At 40.1% G+C, this 25,202-nt stretch overlaps 1 protein-coding gene across 2 annotated transcripts in view; it reads left to right on the top strand.

Moving 5' to 3' along the window:
• DCAF5 (DDB1 and CUL4 associated factor 5) overlaps window positions 1-25,202 on the top strand; it is a 98,455-nt gene that overhangs the window by 21,135 nt on the left and 52,118 nt on the right. For both annotated transcript variants that reach the window (XM_030855342.3, XM_030855341.3), the window contains exons 2-5: window positions 6,629-6,772; window positions 9,086-9,122; window positions 10,003-10,142; window positions 11,906-12,035. In XM_030855342.3, coding sequence (XP_030711202.1) covers window positions 6,661-6,772; window positions 9,086-9,122; window positions 10,003-10,142; window positions 11,906-12,035 — 419 coding nt within the window. In that variant the 5' untranslated portion in view covers window positions 6,629-6,660. The remainder of the gene's footprint in view (window positions 1-6,628; window positions 6,773-9,085; window positions 9,123-10,002; window positions 10,143-11,905; window positions 12,036-25,202) is intronic.

Below are 25,202 nucleotides of genomic sequence, written 5' to 3'. Positions count from 1 at the left end.
TCCCCGACCAGGGATTGAACCCAGGCCACCTCAGTGATAGCCCTGAATCCTCACCACTAGGCCACCACGGAACTCCTTTTTTTAAATTTACCATTTTAACCATTTTTTTTCTTTCTTTCTTTTTTTTTTTTCGGTACGCGGGCCTCTCACTGTTGTGGCCTCTCCCGTTGCGGAGCACAGGCTCCGGACGCACAGGCTCAGCGGCCATGGCTCACGGGCCCAGCCACTCCACGGCATGTGGGATCTTCCCGGACCGGGGTACGAACCCGTGTCCCCCACATCGGCAGGCGGACCCCCAACCACTGCGCCACCAGGGAAGCCCTTTAAGTTTTTCTTTTTCTTTTTTTTCATTTTAACCATTTTTAAGTGTACTGTTTAATAGCATTAAGTACATTGACATTGTTGTACAACCATCACCACCATCCATCTCCAGAACCTTTTCATTTTGCAGAACGGAAACTCTGTACCCATTAAACAACAGCTCCCCATTGTTCCTCCCCCAGCCCCTGGCCCCCACCATTTCTACTTTATGTCTCTATGATTTGACTATTCTAGGTGCTTCATATAAGTGGAATCATACAGTTTTTGTCCTTTTGTGTTTGGCTTATTTCACTGAACACTATTTAATGAGACTTAGTTTGATGGACATGTAAATGTCTTTTGCTCTACAAACAATGTTGTACTGCAGGAGCATTTGATCCCGACTTTCAGAGTGCTCTCTCAGATCTGTCCTGTGCTTGGCTGACTTTGAGGAAACCCAAAGCAAATTCTTTCCTTCTGTGCCTCAGCTTTTCTGGACTTTTCTTATTTTAAGAAGAATGTTAAATAATTTCTTTTGTTAACAGCACGGTGTGAGAGCTTGCAGACTTTCTGCTTATAGCTCACAAGCCACTGGAAAAGAGTAATATTTAAATATAAAGTCTTTCTGTATACAGAGCTGCTGCCACAATGTGATTATAGTACATTTTAGGATGAATTGGTCAGTTTGATACAGAATTAAATCAACCCAAGATGACCAGCATAAGTAGCTGTACTCTCTTGGGATTCTCAGCTGGGTTGAAGCTAAGCAGTGGTTTGTGAGGAAACCAGGCTTAGAAGGCCTGCCCTCTCCTTGTCCCTTGCCTGGCACTGGCACTAAGCAGAAAGGTCTTGCCTTCCTAAGAGGTCCTGGTGCTCCCCCTGAAGTGTCTGAGAGGCCAACCCCACAAGCACCCAACTGCTGCCAGACTCACGGAGCCGGCTTAAAGGATCATACTCTTCCCTTGGATTGTTTGCAGGTCAGACAGTCTCTCTCTGTGGGACTCTACAATACATCTTTGGTTTTTTGAACTGACCAGGTGACTCACAGAGACAGAACTGTAGAGCTTTTTTCATGTTCTAAACTGATTTATCCTTGCTTCACCAGCCCTCCTTTGCTTTGTGGGGTCAGAGTTTTGGGCACAGCTGTTCTGCTCTCTCTACTGGCTTAAAAGCAGCCCAGCAATTTCAGATTATGCCTCAGTTTGCACCGTTGGTGTTTTTTGCCAACACGTGGTTGAAAAGTGTCATCTTTACACAGGGCTCTTAATACTTTGCCTAAGGAAATGGGGGTGGGAGGGGCATGTGCACCTTACATCTTCTGACACTGACCTTGAGGGCAAAGCAGAGGAGGTAGGCCCTGCCATAGCGATAATTTCTGCCTCAGTGATTCCAATCTTCTGTGGACTTGGGCTGTCATCATCATTTTAGGTACTAAGGACAAATCATTTTATTTTATTTTTAATTAATTAATTTATTCATTTATTTAATTTTTGGCTGCATTGGGTCTTCACTGCTGCACAGGGGTTTTCTCTAGCTGCTGAGAGCAGGGGCTACTCTTTGTTGTGGTGCGTGGGCTTCTCATTTTGGTGGCTTCTCTTGTTGTGGAGCACAGGCTCTAGGTGCACAAGCTTCAGTAGTTGTGGCACACAGGCTTCAGTAGTTGTGGCTCGCGGGCTCTAGAGCACAGGCTCAGTAGTTATGGCGCACGGGCTTAGTTTCTCTGCAGCATGTGGGATCTTCCCGGACCAGGGCTCGAACCTGTGTCCCCTGCATTAGAAGGCGGATTCTTAACCACTGTGCCACCAGGGAATCCCCAGGACACATCGTTTTAAATTGATCTCAAGGCACTCTACAAATAACCATTCTTTTAAAATCAGAAAGAATTTATTTGGCAAAATTAAATCTAGAATGAGCATTGAAGATAATGCTGACTGGATGATAGGGGAAGATCCTTTGGCTGAGAATGGTTATGACTTTGAGCGCATAGGTATAGATATTCTGTTTTCTTTTTTATTGAACTTTTTTTTTTTTTTTTTAAGCTGCTGCAGTTTAAGAGAGGTTGTACTGCCTGCATAGGTCTTAATGAACAAACACAGAGGTGCCCACAGTTATATTTCTTTGCTATGGGTATCCCAGCACATCCTGGAGAGTCTTATTTTCTTTTTCTATCATGAACATTAAAAATATATATATTTATTTATTTTATGGAAATGTGCAAGCATATACAAAAATGTAGTGTACCCATCTACAACAATTATCAACATTTTATTAATCACCTATCCCCCTACTTTTTATTTTCTGGAATATTTTAAAGGAAATTACAGATTTTTGCCATTTCACCCACTTCAGAATGTACCCCTAACTGATAAGAACTTTTTTCTTTTTTAACATGATCACAGTACTGTTACTATATCTCATAGATGTAACAATGTCATGAAATACTTAAACATAAAGAAGAGAAGTATCAATCAGATTTGACAAAGTGTTGACAGTTTGTTAAATTTTCTTCTAATCTATTGTTTTTTTTTAAAGGAAATAAAACTTTACAGGTACATTTGAAGTCCTCTTTTGTTATTTGTGTGTTCATAAATAATATGGTATTGTTAAAACTATATACTTAATGTTTTCCTTTACGTATCCTTCTGAAACTTGTTTTTATTACTTAATACTAGGTTTTCAAGATGTATTCATTTCAGTACACGTATCTGTAGCTCATTTTAAATGCTGTATAGTGTTCCATTGTGCTTAGATTTCATTCGTGTTTGTATTCCAGTCGGTTTTATCAGTTTATATATTGATGGATATTTATGTTATCTACCTTTTTTTTTTTGCTATTATGAACAGTGAGGCAGTGAACATTCTTTTGTACATTTCTTTGTGCCATTTTGTAAGAAGGTATCTAAATTATAATTTACATTTCCCTGATTAATACAGAGGTTGATATCCTCTATAATTTCTGTTGGCCATTTGGTTTTCCTCTTCTGTAGTTGTCATATTTGCCTCTTTTCCTAGTTGTTTTCAAAGTTGATTTGTAGGAATTCTTTGTATGTTCTTTATAATAAGCCATTATCAGCTTTGTGCATTGCTAGAATCTTTATAATTTCAGGAAAGCCTTTCCTGGTCCCTGTCCCTGCTCCTTCTGTGTACTCCACTTAAGTTGCTTTCTGTTTTTATTCCTGTGGTCCTTTGTTTTATTCTTACCTACTCATTTTTGAGTTGTGCTACCAAGTCAGAGAATCCTTTCAGTTGTCCATCAGCTGAATTTGCTTTGTCAGTTACGGTTTGTTTTTCATTCTATAAGGCAAGCAATCCAGAATAGTGGTTAAGAGAGTGGGGAGTCTTAACTGCTTGCTTTTGAATCTTGGCTCAACCACTTTACTTACTGTTGTGACCTTGGCAGATTACTTAACTCTCTTGTACTTGACTTTATAATCTGTAAAACCCATGCGAGTAGAGCTGTTATGATCCCAGTTTTGTATTTGATGAAACTCAGGCTCAGGGAGATTAGATTAGAAACATGAGTAAGTTGAAGAAACATGTGGGCCTCTTTATCTTTTAATTTTTCACTTTTGATAGAGACATGGGCACAGAGAAATATTTCTCTAAATATAAGATATAAAGTAACAAAAACAGTGCCAAGTCCCTGACCTGTGGCCTCAAGTGTTGGGGAAAAACAGTAAGAGTAGAGACTATGTAGAACTAAAGTGCCCATGGCCTGTCTAAATCTATTAATAGGGAGGAAAACCCCTTTATGCCATTTTTCATGAAAATAAAACAACAAAAACCCAAAGCTTATTTTCATGACCTTAACTTATAAGAGACATAGAATTTAGAAAACCATCCCAGGCCAGAGAACTCATAGTTGAATTAGGCAGATCATAAACACAGAACATTGTGGACCATACTTAAGGGATCATTCCCTTAAGGGTTGACAGTGAAATACTTTGGAGGAGGACACAGGACTTGATTTTGACGGACAATGGAAGGAAGAAGGATCTCAAGAAACAAAGGAACTCAAGAAATGAAGGCAACTTCTTTCTAGGGGAGGGAGAATAAGTATGATTTGGCTACTATGTTTTCTACTGATTTTTTTTCCTACTAAAAGAGGAAATATGTTTATGGCAAAATGTCAAGTAGTAAAGGAAGGTATAAAGTAAAAATTAAAACATAAAATTTTCCAATGGTATATACCCAAAGGAACTGAAAGTAGGGACTTGAACAGATATTTGTACATCCATATGCTCTTAGCAACGTTATTCACAATAGCCAAAAGATGGAAACAACCTAAATGTCCATAGATGGATGAATGGACTAAAAAAAATAACGGTATGTGTGTAATGAAATATTACTCAGCCTTACAAAGAATGAAATTCTGATACGTGCTACAATATGGATGAACCTTGAAGACATTATGCTAAGTGAATAAGCCAGACACAAAAGGACAAATGTCTGATTCCACTTATATGGGAGTACCTAGAGTAATCAAATTCATGGAGGCAGAAAGTAGAATGGTGGTTACTGAGCACTGGGGAGAGTTATTGTTTATTGGGTACAGAGTTTCAGTTTGGGATGATGTAAAAGTTCTGGAGATGGGTAATGGTGATGGTTGTACAACACTGCAAATATACTTAATGCCACTGAATTGTATGCTTATAAATGGTTAAAATGGTGCATTTTCTGCTATTTATATTTTACCACAATGTAAAGTCTCCAAACAATTCTAGCCTAGAGGTGGTGTCCACTAAAAACTTCTTTTGTAGCCATCTAGATTTGCAAATACAAGCATAGATATGCAAGCATAAGCATATTCATTCAATGTCTGCTCTTTGGGACATTCATTTAGGTGCTGGGAATTCTGCAGTGAACAAAACTGACAAGGTTCCTGCTGTATTGGAGCTTTTTAAAAATTTGTTTTACACAAATGGATGTTGGTATGCATACTGTTTTACACCTCATTTTTTCCCCTAACAAAGACCTTTGGTCATCTTTCTGAGTTAGTTCTTAGAGATCTACTGATTGAATGGTTGCATGGTATGCCCTTGTTACGGATGTGATATAATTTGTGGCTATTATATTGCATGGAGGAGGGGAGGCAGAGGTATAGAGCTTACTATGGCTTGCTGCCCATGTTTGCTCCTGTTGTAAGTTAAATTTTTATTCGGAATATAATATAGGTTTGTTGTAAAGAGTCAAGCAGGGCTTCCCCAATGGCGCAGTGGTTGAGAATCTGCCTGCCAATGCAGGGGACGCGGGCTTGATCCCTGGCCCGGGAAGATCCCACATGCTGCGGATCAACTAAGCTCGTGTGCCACAACTACTGAGCCTGTGCTCTAGAGCCCGTGAGCCACAACTACTGAGCCCGCGTGCCACAACTACTGAAGCCCGCGCGCCTAGAGCCCATGCTTCACAATGAGAGAAGCCACTGCAATGAGAAGCCCGTGCACCGCAACGAAGAGTAGCCCCTGCTCGCCACAACTAGAGAAAGCCCGCGTGCAGCAATGAAGACCCAACACAGCCATAAATAAATAAATAAAATTAAAAAAAAAAAAGAGTCAAGCAGTGCCAAATCTATAAAGTAAAAGTAGAAACCCTCTTAATCTGTCCTCTACCTCTCTTTTAATCCTATTCCCTGGAAGTAGTAACCACTGTTTACAGCCCATTGTTCATCCTTCCAGATGTGTATAATGCATTTGCAAATATAAAGAATATGTAGAGCATGTATCTTCTCATTCTCCAGGAGCTGGCTCATGCAGTATAATATTGCTCATTCAACTCAGACTATTGAGAATTATGCAGAGGAAAGAGCTGGACTGAGCTTCATGAGAGCCAAGTTCTGTCTTAACCCTGCTACTGTGACAGGCAATTCCTCCTCAGTTGTCATTTGTCTGGTGTCCCATAGTCAGTGAGATCACATCAAGGAGAGTGCTTTGGAAACTATTATGGTATAAATACTAGCATATTTAGAGTTCTTTGATTGCAAGCAGTAGAAACCAACTCAGGTTCTGTTAGACAAAAAAAAGGTGGGGGGACATTAGTGGAAGGATTTTAGGTAGCAAATGAAGAAATATTTAAACAGCTGGGTCTCTGGAAATTCAGAAATTTCTCTGTATCTGTTCAAGATGTAATTTCTGGGGAAAAGTGAGTGGCTTAGAGGCCATGTGTCTACTGATGGTTAAGGGGGTAGAGTTCTGGGTTTATGTGTCCCATCAGAATCTCACAGAGTTGGGAAGATGCAGTTTTGGAAAGTATGGGATTCAGGCTGGCAAAACCAAATGTCAGCCTTGAAATGTCAGCTCTTTTAACTCTAGATTCTTACTCACCTCTCAAGGAGGAGATGATCGCCGGGTTCTACTATGGCACATGGAACAAGCTATCCACTCCAGAGTTAAGCCCATACAGCTGAAAGGAGAGCATCATTCCAACATTTTTTGCCTGGCTTTCAACAGTGGGAACACCAAAGTATTCTCTGGAGGTGAGAAGATTTCCCCTTGGGAAATTGTGGCTGGGATTTCAGATAAAGGAGTGCTAAAATTATTCCTTAATTTTCCTTCCTTTATCTCATTGAGTTGTGGAATTACTGTTTTCCCATAGCTTGTCTTCTCTGTATTACAGCAGTTTAGACACATGCATTAGACTAATGTCTGTCTGTCCTTTCTCTCCTTTGCTCTTGTTCTTTCTCTCTTTTTTGGTAGAAAACTTTTCACATTGCAGTCTGATACACAGAAACATGTTAGAAAGAGTACTTAACCTTAGTATGTGTGGTACACTCTGATTTTTTTTTTTTTTCCTATTCTATTCTGTTTTGTTTTTAAAGATTTTAAAGGTTGTGACTCAAATTGGTGTTATGACCCATGGGTGGCTCCTGTGTGAAAAAACGTTGTGTTGGGGTATAATTGGAATGGCTTTTGCTCAAGCCAGCCTCTTGATGATGGCATTCATCAGTCACACTCCTTTCTGACCACTACATTTCTAGCCCTGACCTCTCTTCTGCACTGCAGATTTCCCCACTGAATATCTACCTTTGTTTTCCAAAAGTAATTTAAATCCAGCAGATCTAAAACTAAGATTATTAGTCCTTCTCCCCTGCACAATATTTCCTCTTGTTTCCTGGTTTCCCTTTCTCGGTTATTATCATCATTCAACTAATTATGTAAGTTGTTAGGTTTAACTTTTAAGAAACTGCTGACATTGGAGCATTTTCACCTTACAAAAATGACAGTTTCATATGGTTCAGTCTAATAGAAATCTCAAAGTCAGCTTCAGACCTGCCTTTCTTTCATTTTCACATCTTGTATGTCACCAACTACACTGTCAGATCTATTTTGGAAGCCTCACATCCATCCTTTAGTTTCTGCTCTCTTGCTATACCGACTGCTCTGATTCAGGTCCTCATCTTTGGCCTGGACTACTGCAGTGTCCTGCTGTGATTTCTGCTACCGGTATCTAACTCTCCTTATTCATTGCTTATACGAGTTTTCTTCAACCATGTGGACCTTTGACCCTACATGTCCATCCACAGGATAAAGCCTCAATCCAGTCTGCCTATCTGGCCTCATCTTCCTCCCCTGCATCTTGTGCTCTAATTCACTAAATCACTTGTCATCTTAAGTGCTCTGTGCCTTTTGCCCATACTGTTCCTCCATAGGCCATGATTAATTGTCCAGACCCCACCAATTCCCGTAAGTCTTCCATCGGTAAGAGTTTTGAGTTATGTGAGTTTCTATTCAAGTGTCTCCTTCCCCATAAAAATATTCCCCCTTTGTGCCACGTACTTTCACCCTGCTAATAAAGGACATAATTGCTCCTTTATCTGTGTTCCCATTGTAGAGCATATCGCTACAATAAGATAACCCGTCTTGTCACTATTAGTTGTTTGTGCAGGTGGACTGTGAATTCCTCAATCTTATTCATTCCTCTCGTATCCTCAGCACCTCACTCTGTGCCTGTTACCTAAAAGGCATTAGTATGGGTTTGATTTACTTGGTATGAACCCACCATAGAGTTACAGTGAGGACTTTAAGATGACCTGGCCACGTCTCTACTGCTTATGCTTTTAGCATAGAGTGGGAAATTTTTTTACTGCCTTCATTTTGGGATTTTTATTTTTTGGCTATATAAACCATTTGAAGGCAGGACTACACATATCGTGGATGCAGTATTTTTAGATTCCTTGAGAAATGCAAGAGAAAAAAGTTGTGGATAAAATCTTTCCCATTATTTAGGATCACACTATCATTAGATTTTAATGCTATAAAAGATGATGAAGGTATGAATAGTAGCAAACGTTTGTTAGGGGCTTAGTCCTACTCCAAATGCTTTTATATTCTTGTCTTCACGATAACTCTATGAAGTAGATACAATTGTTATTCCTATTTTGCTGAGACATAGAAAAGTTACAGATATTTTTCCAGGTCTCACAGTTAATGAATGTTTTGTTTAAAAAAAAAAAAGCTAGCTTGGATGAATGGATTGATTTGCCCATGATCATTTATTCTTTTCCTGAATAGCCACAGTTTTTTGTTTTTTTAATCATCCACTGGATAATGCATTTTGGAAACTTATTATGTTATATCTACGTGCTATTATGCTTTTTCAAATTCTCTATAAGAATATCCTATCCTTCTTCACTATTTTTATAAACCTTTTTCTAATTAACACTCCTAATTTGTAAATATTAACATTGACTTTGTTCATTTGTTTTTCCTGAAATCTTTAAAATACTGAATTGTAATATGAACAGGATCACTTTGCAGGAATTACCAAATGTCTGCTTTTTCCCTTGCAGGAAATGATGAGCAAGTTATCCTCCATGATGTTGAAAGGTAAATAGATTGTTGGTATGTGAAGGTAATTAACTCTATCTTTCGTAAGAAGAAAGGCAGGTATCTCTTTAGACCGAAATAGTTCTTGTCTTTTGAAGAAAATAACATGAAATCAACTGTCCTTTGCTGAAAAAGATTTACAAAGTTGATATAAAATTATAGTTTTCAGGTAAAAATTTAAAGGGAGAGGTTGTAAGGGAAGGAAGCATAATATCTAACCCTCAATAATTTTATGAGGCAATACTATTATGATCTCAATTAGGAAACTGAGGCATAGAGATATTAGGTAACTTAAAGTCAAGTGATGTTAGGATCTGAACGTAGGCAGCCTGGCTTTGGAGCCATGCTTTTACTCACCATGCCAGACTGCCAGGAATCCCTCTTCTACCCCTGCTGGCATCAGGGCTGCTTTAAAGCTTTCCCTCGCTTTTTGGAAATCCAGCACCACCCCAAGACTGTACACAAGCAGATGCATTCTGTAGTAAGTGAAAACATAAAACTTATCAGTTGAGTCACTTTTTTGGGGGTGGGGATGTTAGTTCCCCGAACAGGGATTGAACCCGGGCTCCAACAGTGAAAAGCGCTGAGTCCTAACCACTGGACCTTCAGGGAATTCCCTTGAGTCACCTTTAAATATGCTTATTTAGTGCAAAAAGCAAACTTGTCGTGAAGTCTTATCTCTTTAGTAATACTTTTTTTTTTAACCTGGAAGTCGAATACCTACTTTTTAGTAAATGTAATATCCTTTGGGTTTAGCTAGGTTGACTTTCTCCTGGAAATGAAAGAGAACTCCATTCTAGGAACTAGAGGGCTTTAACTCTGCACTACTTTTGTGTATATGTGTGTGCCTGTGTGCCTCTCTCTGCTCTCTGTCTCTCAGCAGTGAGACCTTAGATGTGTTTGCTCATGAAGATGCGGTGTATGGCTTGTCAGTGAGCCCAGTGAATGACAACATTTTTGCCAGCTCCTCAGATGATGGTCGGGTTCTCATCTGGGACATCCGGGAATCTCCCCATGGAGGTAGGGTCACTGTGCAAAAGGTGATTGGACTGTGTTGAAGAGTTTGATGTCAGTTTCATAGCAGATCCAGTCTATGACTTGAGTAGCCTGGGTAGAAGTGCTATAAAGGGAGAGGAAACTCAGCGACATAAATGTGTCTCTGGAGGTCCCACCTTACCCCTGAGTACTCAGAAGTGAGGCACCTCTGCCAGTCCTCCTCCAATCACTTGTGAATCTCCACAGACCTTTGCACCTGGAGTAAATACCACAGTATCTTGCTGTGTAGTAGCCCCAAGGAGCAGAACATGTGGTGCCTCATTTGTAGAGAGTAGCCACCAAGGGCCAGCTTTGTGCATGGTGCTGACATGCACATATTCTTGGTTACTTACAGAGAATGGGCGTGTTGTGCACTTTGTTACATCCTAGATCCAGGGTTGTTATTTTGCTGAAAGAACCACAGAACCTCACCTTCACTGTGTGTAGGAACTTAAAATGATAGCAGATACCCTCTGTTTAAGGGGGATTGTCTGGGTGAGTTCCTCTTCCAAATGTGTTCTTTGGGTCTCTGAAATGTAAAATGAAGAATTTGTCTTGTTGAATTTCTCTGAAGTTCTTCAGGAAATGCATCTTTTCAGCTCATTTCCTGCAGAGAGACTTCTGTCGCTCTATCTTCAAAGGCTCTTTCCTCCAGCATACCCTCAGTGCCACCCCCAGCCCCACTCTTGGTGCAGCTTTGTCATGACCATACCTATGCACATAGAGTTACTATCTTGCCTACCTTGTCTGGCAGGCTCTGAGTCTTTTTATTCTTCTGTATTCTGAGCATTTAACATGCTGGTCTGTGCTCATTATTGAGGTTCAGGCTATAAGAGAAGTTTGTTCTCAGAGTCAGATAGGTTTGGTAGCCAAAAGCAGCAGCTATGGTTGAATGAAGTGGTTTGCTTGGTACGTGAACTTCTCCTTTGTCTGAACTGCCTCGTGGCTGAGATTATTGAGCACTCCCTGTGCCCAGAGGCCTGTGAAGTATCACATATGGAAATCATAGACTGAGGAGTGCTTTCTGTCTATTGCTTCTAAACAACTTCCATAGGAGTATGTCCCCCCAGGCAGCAAAGTGATTCCTTCCTCACCTGGAGCCAGCTAGTATATGCAAGAGGCTGCAGGGTTTCAAGGTGAAGTTGATTAGAAACTGGCTGGATGCAAGAGAAGTTCAAGTACTAGATGAAATGAAATCCTAAAATTCTAGACTGAGGCTATTTTCTTTTCAATTTAGGGAGCAATATTACCAGAAGGAAAAACTGCACTATTGTTTTATTTTGTCTTCATTAAATCTTTGTGTAGTTTTAAAACTTTCAATTTCTAAAGCTAGTAAATTTGGATTAAGGTATAATAATCCTACCAGTAATTGATTGTGAATTTTTTTACTCATGAGGAATTCAATTTTACTTACTGTAAAACAGCTTAACTTCCCATTTACAGTGACCATTTCTGTTTTGTTACAGGATCTGAATAGGTACTATGTTTATTTATCGGCATTATAGTTTAAAATTTGTGTATATGTGTTTAAGTTGCTGTTTGCAGACTTTCTGGTGCAGAAGGGTGTGTGCCAGGACTTGGGACCTTGTGAACAAGCGTGGCTACTGGAATGATGTCCTACACTGGATTCCAGCCCACTGGGGTGATTGTTAACGGCTGTGCTCCTCTTGCTTTCACATCCTGCTTGTCTGCCTGCCACAGGCCCAGCAGTGCCTGAAGTGGACTGATCAGAATTTCTCTCTTCACAGAGCCCTTCTGCCTGGCCAACTACCCATCAGCCTTTCACAGTGTCATGTTCAACCCTGTGGAGCCCAGGTTATTGGCCACAGCCAATTCAAAGGAAGGAGTGGGACTCTGGGATATTCGAAAACCTCAGAGGTGAGCCCCCTTTATTCAGAAGTTGTTAAAAGTTTCCCCTGACTCAACTCTCAGGTAATGTCATCAGTCAGCAACAGTCTTGAGAACCTGGTTGGCAGTTGATCTCAGCTGGACATCTCCTAACATATCCCAGTGTCTCTGAAGCCAGGGGGACCCTATTTCCAGGGGGCAGGCAGTGTGAGACATCCGCACTCCTTGCTAAGGAGGAATCATAAATTGTAATCTGGACTCTAGACAGGATCAGTTCTAGGCAAACTTTGCAATGGCAGAGCTCTCTTCAGCACTACCTTCTATCTTTAGGTCCAGGGTTCCCCAAATGCATGGGAGGTCTTCTGGAGGAGTGATGGTGATTTGTTAAATGCATTGCCCCTGAACTGGGGATTCTTAACCCCGGGCTGAAGGGAATATGAGCTTCAGGAAGACTGTGAACCCCCAAACTGCATGGAAATTATATTGTGTATTCATCTAAGTATGTTTTTCTGAGAAGGGAGTTTAGTTTTTTTCAGTTTCACGAAAGGACCAGTGACTGCAACAGTAAAGGTTAAGAGCCATTGCACTACAGTGTTAGGGACCTAATGTGTTCCCCTTCTGTTTGCATTATTAAAGAGCACACTTAGGACAATTCTGAGCTGATGATCCGAATCACTAATGGGGGAATTTCAGACATCATTAAGAGAAATATGTGGATGGGGCAAGTAGGAGCCTCTTTCATGTTCCTTAAATCCCATGGGGGAGAGATGACCTTTTATGGCATCTGTGCATGAAGCCAAACCTTGCTTTATGAAAGATTTGCATGCATTGCTATCTCCTCTGAAAATTCTACATGGAGTTAACTTCCCACTTTAAGGTACTATTGCAGAAGAGTATCATGGAAAGTAAGCGAGGTTATGACTTATTTCATGGGCCTCGGATGAAAGGGGCAATTGAGTACAGAGGATTACCTTCCTTGGTGATTTTTAATTCTAGCTAATTCTCTCCATGGGGCAGTCTGGTGAGGTTGGATCTATGGCAGATCTGTGTAGCCCAGAAGGGGATCCCTGGTGTTGAGCAGGGCTCCCTGAGGCTCCATAGGGCAGCAGAGATTTCTCCTGCTCTCTGTTGCCTATGCACCTGGCTCTTTCTTTTCCACGTGGCTGAAATGCGTGTAGTAGCAGGACCCCTATTGTGCATTTACGCTGTGTGCTGAGGGAAGCTTGTTCTCTGCCAGGAAGACAGTCTCCTGTGTTCGGCCCAAGCCTCCTCTGCCACTTTGGGCTCTTCAGGAACAACTGTTCTGCCTTGTCCTTATCACAAAAGGCAGAATTTGGACTAAAGATGCCAGCTTTCTCCCAACCTGCTATCTCCCATACTGAGAATGAATAGCTGGCAACTGGAGTGAGCCCTGAGCTATTCATCCCCAGTGGAAAGCTTGAGCAGTTCATGATGTTAGCAGTGTCTTGAGAGAAGAGGGGGGTTGAATGTTAATGCTTCTTCTGATTTTCCCCTACCAGCTTCTTACTGTGCATTATATTGAGGCCCTCCTCCCATTTTTACTTGTCTCCTCACTAAACATGGCTTCTTTCTTTTTAAAAAAATTCTGAGATTTCTGCTTTACTTTTATTGTAACATTTATTAGATTTAAGGTCTATATCCAGAAAAGTATAATGAATAGAAAAAAAAGATAGAAAAAGAAAATCCCATCTCAAGATTATCTCTGTTGCTTGTATGTTTTTTAAATGTTTTACATCAATACGGTACTTCTCTTTCCTGGTCTCTAGTCACTATCTCCAAAGGTAACTACAGTGAACAGTTTCTTATGTATCTGTCCAGAACATAACTTAATGTGTGTAACTCACATAAGGAATATATATCCTTAAAAGAATTTAGACTAAAGGAACCACATAATAATACCACTGTGCTCAGCTTCTTTTTCCAATTAATAATATGTCTTGGAGCTTTTTTCATGTAAGCACTTGCAAATCTAGCACATTCTGTTAATGGCTACGTGGTATTCCATTCATATGATGTACCCAGCAACCAGACTTCTTGTTTCCTGTTTGGGCCATTATAAACTATGCTTCACTGACCCTGATCACACGTCTATCTTGGCCTACCTTTGCAAAAATATCTAGGTAATTGCTGCATCAAACAAAGAGTGTACGTTTTTACATTTTTTATAAAAATTGTCAAATTTTCCCACGACCACAAAAGGCTGCACTGATTTACAAACCTACCAACTGTGCATGAGACTACATGCATCTCCAGACTGTCATGAACACTTAAACTGTTGCAGGTCTTATGGGGGAAAAATATCTTCTTGTTTTGATTACTTCTTCATTTATGGGTGAGGTTATGTGGTTTCTTTGGTAACCTATAGTTTTCAAAGCCCATGTGGGAGAAAAGTCATCTAGTAAAGCTAGTTGGCAATCTTGACTGATTCCTTTTTTAGAATAAAAGGAGGAGCACAGTGCTGTGGAGACTAGGATGTTTTTACCTGTTTCTTTCAACTTTTCTAAGGTTTTTTGGATATGAGGCAGAAAAAGGGTGTGAAATATTCTTGAGGTCCTGTTCTTCACATCCACTAGTGTTTGGGGATTAAACTGCAGATCTTTTCTGTTTGAATTTTCTCAGTGCAAGTTGGTATCGGGAGAAAGAGACGGCCCTTTGTCTTTTCCATGCAGGATTAATTATGCCGAGTTGCAATGGATGATTTGTCTCCTAAACACAGCTGCCTGGAAACCCCAACCCAGATCTTGGGACAATTCTGAATTGCCTGGGAGGACAAGCCTGGAACAGGAGAGATGATCTATTTCAGGGATACTTAAAGTCTAGGGAAAGATTTTAGGGAATTTGTGAACCCCTTGTAATTGCAGGTAAAATCATGTGTGCTTGTGTATCTGAGTGAGCACACGTGGCATTTTTTCTAGGGACAAGGAGAGCTTTTACCAGGTTCTCATAGAGACCTTTGAACCCCAAGAGGATGAGTCACTCAGTGTTCTAAAGATTCTTGATTTAGAGCCTGTTGTGGTTCCTTAGCAGGCTTCTAAGTAACTTCCAGCTTGTAGTAGCTTGGGCACATGTGTGAATTCTGGGCCTTTTCAAGTGGCCCACTGGCTCCCTAGAAACAAATATATCTCTGTGGAACAATAAGGGGGGCTCACATTGAATATCTTTCCTTTCCTACCTTACCTTATGGGTGGTTCCATGCTGGAACGGTTTCCCTGCCCTACCCCAAGCCTAAGCTGTGTCTCTCCACTTTAGCAGGTAGCCCATAGGAGTGTGAACAGGTTCATGTTTGTCCTACTACTGCCCTGAAATAAGCTGACTAGAGGGCTGGCTGGTAGAATAAAGTGTCAGCTCTAGAAGGGACTTCAGTTATCATCTGATCTGACTTCCTATTGTACGGATTGTAAAGGGAGGCAGAAGAGCTTGATGGTTTAGAGTGTAGGATCTGAAGTACATCCTGGGTACAGAGCCAGGTAGTATACCTTAATAGCCATGTGATCTTGAGCATGTTACTGCACCTCTCAGTGCCTCACAATAATAAATAATAGCTAACATTTATTAAGCATTACATGCTGGGGATAATGACAGTTACATGAATAATTCCTTATTTAATCCTATGACACCCTTATGAAATAGATTCTATTATTCCTATTTTAATGATAAGGAAGTCAAGGTACAGAGAGGTGAAATAACATGCATATATGTGTATTATATCCTCCCCTGTATGTTCTAGTTTTCTTTCATCTATGCCTCCTTGAAGTAAAGCTTTTTCAGAATTCCTCTCAAATTTTTTTAATACAGGCCTATCCAACTCTAGAGTCTGAGGCCTTTAGACTTTCTGCCTCCCTTTTCACTGTCTTCTGGCCCAGCCCCAGTCTTCATGCTGACTTCCCATGTTTCTCGCTCTCCTAACCCTGGAAACCCGCACATGCTCTTAATTTTTCTTTTGTAAAGCTTTAGAACAGAGGTTGTAAACTAGTTGCCCATAGGTCATATTCAACCCACGGAGATATTTTGCTTGGCCTACATGATGTAATAGTGTTTAGAAAATTACACAGAAAAAATCACAGTTTCTAACATCTCTTGAAAAATTCAAAAGATCTGATATCATTGGACCTTTATTCTCACATGGCAACAGTCAGCCGAAGTTGAATCATGGGTTCCTCTTTAAACCTTTGGGATGTGTTACAGGTTCCACCACTCCTTGATGTCTTAATCCGGGTGTGCTTCTCTCATTTATGTTACTTCCCTGGTCATGTAGTCATTGGAGCTTGAGGGTCTGCTTTGGGGATTTTAGTGGAAATGAAGGGGGCATAGCTGGGGAACTTGAGTATAAGTAACTGGATAAGAGAAAACTTCACATATACAAGTATGCATTGCAAGTTTGGGCGAGGTTTGGTTTATTTCATTTAGATTATTTCTGCTGATGTCTTTTCACAACCATCCTCTCCTTTATCACTGCCAACATCCCAGTTATGATGTCTTGCTTGGACTATTGCAGTGGCCTCTGAACAGTTTTCAAAACTGAACTCCTTGAACACCCAAAGCGTTCAGGAAGAGTGAAGTTTTCCCTGCTGTTACTCTCCTTGTCTCACCGTTTTCATTGCCTGTTTTAGCTGTCTGTTCACTCACCACCTCTCTCCCTTCTCGTATCTTTAGTTTGTCAGTTTTGTCAGGATCCGTTAGTTCTGTGACAGGTAACAATGTCTTGCTTTGACAAGGATAATAAAGAGAGTGGTTCTTTCCCACTCAATAATAAAACTAGGGCAAGCCAGGAATTCCTGTAAAGACTTAACCTTATAAGCTGGTGCTTTTACGTGTTGTGTAAATTACACACTTGATAATGGGTAGTGAGTGCAAATTCCTGCTCTCAGAAAGGAGTTGCTCTTAGTAACTCACCTGGCTTTGGGGCCTAAATGTTCTCTCGGCCTGTACCAATCCTACTTCTGTAGAGACCAAGTTAAGTGTAACTCCTTGCCTTCTGAACACCTAGGCAATCTCTGCCACATTGCATTTGAGGGCTACTCATACTATTATGGGAAAATAGAGCCCAAGTGTTCAACTTCAAAGGCCCGAAAAGGCATTTATACTCTGCTTTCTCTCTCTCCTCTCCCACTCACCCATCTTTAGTGTTTATATGTATATATCCAATACTCAGGCAAATGTCCCATCTATTGAAGCCTGTAATAAAAGCTTGTTTTTTTCCCCTAAAACTGTATATCTTTAAGTTCTTTATTTTTATTAATGTCGCCATCACTCTTGTACTCATCCTGGCTAAAATCCTAGAGTCCCATTTGACTCTTCTGTTTCTCCCTCCCTCTGCCATGACCAGCCTTGCTCTGTGTTAGTGCCTGGCCACTATTTTCAGTTCTTAAAGCCCCTGCCCTATTTCAGGTCCATATCACTGTTTCCATAAGGTGTTGACTACACTGGCTTCTTAACCTGCCTCTTGCTTCTGGCACATAGCACATGTCCTTAAACATCACTTCTGCCATTCCCCTACCCAGGAGCTGTAGTGGCTGCCTTTTATCTTTCTTCATGGCCATATCCCCTGAACCAATTATGCAGGATGCTCCAAGAAAATGTTTTTTTGGGAATGAATGTATGACCTAGTTTACTGGATGAAATAAAAACTCGTTACGCAAGCAGTCAACCCCTTCGCTGGTACCAGTGCCCCTTCTCCCCTTGTAACTCCTCCTCTGCATACAAACACACGTAGAGGAGAATTTCTCCTTTTTTCTTGATTTTTCTTTTCCTATTCAAATCCTAGTTACCCCTCAAGGTCCAAGATCAAATGGAAGCCCATCAGTGCAGACGTCCTTGCTGTGTCTCCCTGTTACATACTCTTAAAGCTTACTTTACTCGCTGTGTCCCCAGCATCTAGCCCAGTTTTGGCACAGAGTACATGCTGAATGAATGAAGCTTGCCCTCACTTCTGGCAGAAGGGATCGCTCTATCTAGAACCTCTGTAAGGTATAATGCTTACGGCCTGTGGCATTCATGTTGCATGTCTCAGTCACCGCTTTTGCCATCATTGATTATCTTTCCTGTGACTGTGTTTTATCTCCAGACAGACCAGTATTATGTCTGTTATTTCCTTCCAGTGCTCAGGAATTACTTCTCAGGAAGGAAGCACTTGTCCTAATCTGTACTATTAATTTTCATGTTTTTCTGTGGATTTTTAAGGACAGAGCCATGTTTTATTTATTTTTAATCTCTATCGCCTAGCACAGTGCTTAGAATGTTATGGGCCCTTAGTAAATATTGAATGAGTACAGTGTTACACTCATCCCAAAATAGTATGTATTCTCAAAGCTAGCTTTCTGTAATGTTTTCATTAACTCCCTGAGTGTAATGGCATGGATCAAAATGTCATCTGTAGGGAATAAATCCTTAGAGGAGGTTGTAAGGGTTCTTCTGGGGCTTTGGACACCTGTCAACTAGTGATGTATGGAAGTCAAGGATTCTGGCAAAATTGCTTTCTGGCTTTTGGGCCACAAGGTGGAGCTCTAGAATCAGCTTTGGCCACTAGAAGATACCAGGGCCCCAGTATCCTAACCCAGTGATTCTCAAACTTTAGAGGGCATCAGAATCACCTGGGGAGGTTGTTAACGTGCTGCTTCCTAAAGCACAGACCCAAAGATTGAACTGTTGATCTGGGACAGAACCTGTGAATCTGCCATTTTTTAATACATACCCCAGGTGATCTGACAACTTTGCTTATCCTTCAAGGTGGAAGCTGTGATTATTCAGAGGTCTGTTGAATTTGCTGCTGTGTTCATTTGGACCCAGGGTCTTTGGGCTTTAGGCCAGAGCTTCCCTGTGTCCATTCATTCTCACCAGTGTGCCTTTTTATAGAAAGAGACTTAGCTTCAGACCAGAGCATCTGGGGAATGCCTGGTGAACGGATGGGAGTTGTGGAAGCATGTTCCAGTTCATATCCTCCCTTTAATTCTCCCCAACTCTTGTTATTCAGGAGGAGGTGATATCAAATTCCTAAATCAAGTACACTTTATTTTAAAATCAAATCTTGACTTTTTCTTCTTTTTAAAAAGCTTTTTATATTAAAAAATTCACATACACATATATATATGTAGAATTGTAAAATAAACTCCATTATACCTAGCACCCAGCTTAAATTAACCCATTGACAATCTTATTTCATTTATTCTTCCTCTGTGACCTCCCTTCCCAATTATTTTGGATCCATTTCCATGTAGCATTATATCATTTCCTCTGTAAATACTTTAGTATGTATCTCTGAAAGGTATTCTTTTTTAAAAATTGAGATAAAATTTACATAACATAAAATTAACTATTTTAAAGTGAAAACTTGGGCTTCCCTGGTGGTGCAGTGGTTGAGAGTCCACCTGCCGATGCAGGGGACATGGGTTCGTGCCCTGGTCTGGGAGGATCCCACATGCCGCAGAGCGGCTGGGCCCGTGAGCCGTGGCCGCTGAGCCTGCGCATCCGGGCATTTATCCAAGAGAGAGGAAAACTTACTTTCATACAGAAACTTGAACATGAACGTTCATAGCTGCTTTATTCATAATAGCCAAAAGCTGGAAACTACCCATATGTTTTTCAATGGGAGAATAGTTTAAAAACAAAAAAAACTGTAGTACATTTATACCATAGAATACTACTCAGCAATAAAAAACAGTGAACTGGGGTGGGATGGGGAGGGTGGGAGGGAGGGAGACGCAACAGGGAAGACATATGGGAACATAGGTTTATGTATGACTGATTCACTTTGTTATAAAGCAGAAACTAACACACCATTGTAAAGCAATTATACCCCAATAAAGATGTTAAAAAAAAAAAAAAAAAAAAAAAAACAAAACAGTGAACTATTGATACATAAAACGATTTGGATAAACCTTAAGTGAATTATGCTACATGAAAAAGCCAATCTCAAAAGGATACATACTGCATGATTCCATTTATATAACATTCATGGGAGAATATAATTATAGAGATGGAGAACAAATTAGTCATTGCCAGGTGTTAGGGTTAGAGGTAGAGGGGGTGGATGTGACTATAAAAGGGTGGCACAAGGAAGTCTTGTGGTGATGGTACAGATAAGTATTGTGGTTACATGAAGTTATACAAGTGATAGAATTGCACAGAGCTACACACACACACACACACACACACACACACGAGTGTATGTATAACTGACAAAATCTGAGTAAGCTCTATAGATTGTACCAATGTAAATTTCCTTGTTTTGACATCATACTGTAGTTATGCAAGGTGGTAACACTGGGAGAGTCTGGGTAAAGGGTTCAAAGAACCTTGTTGATTTTCTATGTATAGTATCACGTCATCAGCAAACAGTGACTGTTTTACTTTTTCCTTTCCAATTTGGGTTCCTTTTATTTCTTTTTCTTCTCTGATTGCTGTGGCTAGGACTTCAAAACTATGTTGAATAAAATGGCAAGAGTGGGCATCCTTGTCTTGTCCCTGATCTTAGAGGAAACACTTTCAGCTTTTCACTGTTGAGTATGATGTTAGCTGGGGCTTTATCGTATTTTTGTGTTGAGATATGTTCCCTCTTTGCCCACTTTCTGGAGAGTTTTTATCATAAATGGATGTTGAATTTTGTCAAAAGCTTTTTCTGCATCTCTGTTGAGATGATCATATGATTTTTATTCTTTGCAAATTCTTTTTACAAGGAAATTTATTTGCAAATTCCTCTGAATCTATAATTATTTCAAAATAAAAAGTTAAATGCAAGTAACACATAATAACATTCTCCTTTTAAAACTGTCAGTAAGGCTAAAGTTCCTTCTGACTACCTCTTCCAGTCCTGGTCCCCTGCCCCCTCCTCTGGGGGTAATGAGTGTTAGGAGTTTGTAGTATATGCTTCCAGAACTTTTTCTTTGCTTTTATATGCTTATACATGTACCCATAGAAAATATATGATTTTTGTTTCTATATGCATGTATGCTTTTCACACAAATGATGTACCACTCTGCAGTTATTCTACAACTTGACTATTTCACCCATCAGTGTATGTTGGGGATTTATCTATATTAACATATCCAGATTTATCTCGTTTCTTTTGCCAGTTAAGAACTTGAGTCAACTCTCTGACTCTCTGTTAAGAGTCAGCTTAGGTTTTTCTTCTAGGAAGTCTTTTGTGACTGCTCCCCCTCCTGTGTACCCAGTGGAGGGTAGATATTCTTCCTGTGTCTCTCACAGCACATATTCCCCTTATTAGAACACTATTCATGTTATAGAAGGAAACTGTTGGTTTTCTTGTCCCTGATTAGTTCTTGAAAGTGTCCTTTCATCTTATTTCATCTTTAAATTCATGTGCCTAGCATATTGTCTAGAATAGTTAGCAGGTATTCAATAAATGTTTATTCAGTAAAGGCATGCCTGAATATATGAGTTACTGAACTACAGGGAAGGGTATGAAGTGAATTACTTAGATGAATCCTTCTGGCCCTGATGCATTGTTATATGATGCTATTTTTTTTTGCTGGGTGGAATAATCCATCTCCAGAGCGTATTCTGTGAAATCTTGTTGAACCAAGAAGCAGAAAACAACTTGTTGGCCCTATTTCTGCTGCTTATTTGTTGTATGGTTAAAGCCAAGTCACATAAGCATTCAGGACCTAGGTCTCCTCCAATTTGAGATGAGAATAATGTTACCTTCACTGTCCACCTTACAGGATTAATGCAAGGATTAGATGATACAATTTACAAACATCTTGGAAATTAATTTTTTATGCATCTTTATTTTTAAAATTTTATTTATTAATTTATTTATTTTTGGCTGCATTGGGTCTTCGTTGCTGCGCACGGGCTTTCTCTAGTTGCGGCGAGCATGGGCTACTCTTCGTTTTGGTGTGCGGGCTTCTCATTGCGGTGACTTCTCTTGTTGTGGAGCACAGGCTGCAGGCATGGGGGCTTCAGTACTTGTGGCTTGTGGGCTCTAGAGTGCAGGCTCAATAGTTGTGGCACACAGGCTTAGTTGCTCTGTGGCATGTGGGATCTTTCCCGGACCAGGGCTCGAACCCGTGTCCCCTGCATTGGCAGGCAGATTCTTATCCACTGTGCCACCAGGGAAGTCCCTATACATCTTTATTAAGGTATAATTGCTTTACAATGTTGTGTTCGTTCCTGCTGTATAACAAAGTGAATCAGCTAAATGTATACATATATCCCCATATCCCCTCCCTCTTGCGTCTCCCTCCCACCCTCCCTATCTCACCCCTCTAGGTGGTCACAAAGCACTGGGCTGATCTCCCTGTGCTATGCAGCAGCTTCCCGCTAGCTATCTGTTTTACATTTGATAGTGTATATATGTCCATGCTACTTTCTCACTACGTCCAAGCCTCCCCATCCCCCTCAAGTCTATTCTCAACGTCTGCATCTTTATTCCTGCCCTACCAATAGGTTCATCAGTACCGTTTTTCTAGATTCCGTATATATGCATTTAGCATACGGTATTTGTTTTTCCGTTTCTGACTTCACTCTGTATGACAGACTCTAGGTCCATCCACCTCACTGCAAGTAACTCAATTTCGTTCCATTTTATGGCTGAGTAATATTTGGAAATTAAATTTAATGAAGCACTTGTGGCTTCTTCAAGGGTATCTATCGTGATTTGATTCCTTCAGTGAATTCTTCATAGTTTGAAGTTTTTATTTTGTGACCTTAGGTTTGACCCCTTGTATTTTATCTGGTGTGAGTCACGTGTTTTAGATGAGGATGTCTTCATACACTCTTTAATAATCTTGGCTTCATTTATCCATGAATTTGCCCACGTATAGAAGACTTTCCAAGAACATTGCTAATGTTTCTGAATTCTACATTAAAAACTTTGTGTTTTGAATCAGTTTTTTATTCCAGTAATACAACTTTGCCATTTATTTATGGGTGCTTGGGAAGTGGAATGGTGGATCTGCGGAATGAAATCAAACTAGGTGTAGTTTCAGATCTAACCTGGTACTATGTCCAGTGCTAACCAAGGGAGGCCTGTTTAGTACTTAAAAACCTTTCAAAGGAGGAATATTATTTGCCTTCATTGAGAAGGATGGTGAGGGACACTGAAATTTTCAGAGTCCTTTGAAAATTTTTGTTTAACTATCATTATATGAATTTAAAACAATGATTTAATTTCAGATTTGCATCTACACCAGAATCCTGTGGGGCAGCATATTATTTGAAGTTTCAATTAAGAAGCTCTTTAAATTCCCCACTGTCATACTCTTCTCAAAGCTATCTTCTGTGGTCCCTTAATTAAAGAGGGAGTATGTTTGAGATGACATTTTAGAATGATGTATTTTCTTCTGATTACAGAAGTTCATGTTCATTGTAGGAAAACTTGGAAAATAAAATGAAAGGTATAAAAAAAATTACCTAAATGCTATAGTCTAATTAACATATCTTCTTGTTGGTCTCAGTACATCCATCAATCCAAATGTTTATCACTATCTATCCTTAGACATAATTGGATAAGGCATGTATTCAAATCCTATAGAGTTCACTGTCTACCTTCTGAAACCTGATACATAAATTTTCTTTTTTTAGCTTGTAATTGACTTCCTAAAGTTTAACTATTAATTTTCCTTTTGAACTTTCATTTTACAAATATCAGAAACTTGCTTTAAAATACAAGATAAAATTATGATACCTGTTTACCTGTTAAAGTCTTCCTTCTTGCTGGCTGCTTATTAGCAGGTAGATAAATTTAACTCATTTGAAGGACGTGTGGTGGTGTCAGTGAGGAGGAAAAGACCTAAGTGGTCATTGGCAAATCATTTTACTTTCTAGGCCACAGTCCTTTGCCTGTGAAAGAAAACTTTGACTCCGATGATCTTCAAGCCTCCTGCTATTTCTCTGATTGTTATGTTGCTCTTCTGCTTGCCTCTCAAGATTAGACTTTGTGGGCAGACAAATGTCAGGAGCCAGGTGAACCTTTGTGGAGCCTGTTTTGTTTAATGTTCTAAGTCAGGTTTTTCAGACTGCTACTCATGATCCATTAGATCATGCAGCATCTACTTATTGAATGCCTATTATGTGTCTGGCACTGTGTAAGCACTTGGGATGCACAGGAAAAGATATAAAAGTTAATAGTCTAGTGGAAAAGGACAAATAAGAAACAAAAATAAGTACGTAAAAATATATGGTATGTAAGATGGTGATTCATGTAGTAGAGAAAACTAAGCAGGCAAGGGAGAGAGCGAGCATTGGGGAAGTTGCATTTTTGCATAGGGTATATCAGGAAAGCCTAATTGAGAAGGATATTTGAATAAAGAGTTAAGTGAACGAACCATGCTCATATCTGGGGAGGAACGTTCCCTCAGGATTTGCAAGTGCAAAAGCCCTAACGCAGAAACATGTCTGACGTATTCTAGGAGCAGGAAGGAGGCATCGTGTGGTTGAAGCAGAGTAAGGTAAGATGAGTGCTAGGGGGCAGAGCCAGAGACATAGGGATTGAGGGGCTGTCTAGGGCATTGTTGGCATTATAAAGAATTTGGGTTTGGGGGACTTCCTGGTGGTCAGTGGTTAAGACTCTGTGCTTCCAATGCAGGGGGCGTGGGTTCCATCCCTGGTCAGGGAACTAAGATGCCACATGCTATGTGGCGCGGCCAGAAAGTTAAATGAGTAAGTAAATAAATAAAATTTAAAACCTTAAAAAGAAAAAAAAGAATTTGGGTTTTAATCTGGTTGAACTGGGAAGCCACTGGCAGATTTTCAGCAAAGGAATGATGTGATCTTGACTCATGGATCAGCATGCCTCTGGCTGTCTTGTTCAGGATGAAATGAAGCATGGGCCAAGAGTGGAAGCAAGGAGATAAGATAGGAAGCTCTTTCAGTAATCCATTGGGCCATGAAATTAATTTAGATGGTCACAAGTATTTATTAGATAGAAAATGGAAAATAGAAAATCAGTGCATTGCACACAGCAGACAGTAAGTTGTTTAATGAATTTATGCTAAATAAATGTGAGTGTACTGGAATGCAGTATAAGATGTACTTACTACAAAGGTTTACTATAAACAAGTTTGAAAGCCGTTATCCTAAGACATTTATATTATTGCCAACTAGAGGTGACTTTGGTTTTTGGACACATTCTCAGTAAGTGGCTCCTGTATGAAATAAGCCATCTTCCTATAATCGTGTCTCATCGGTCAGCACTTTGGCCTTCTCTCCCCTTTCCTT

Source organism: Globicephala melas, chromosome 2 (assembly GCF_963455315.2).
Source record: "Globicephala melas chromosome 2, mGloMel1.2, whole genome shotgun sequence".
Lineage (NCBI taxonomy): Eukaryota > Metazoa > Chordata > Mammalia > Artiodactyla > Delphinidae > Globicephala > Globicephala melas.
The sequence above is the reverse complement of the archived record's forward strand: the minus strand, read 5'-3'. Positions and strand labels throughout refer to the sequence as shown.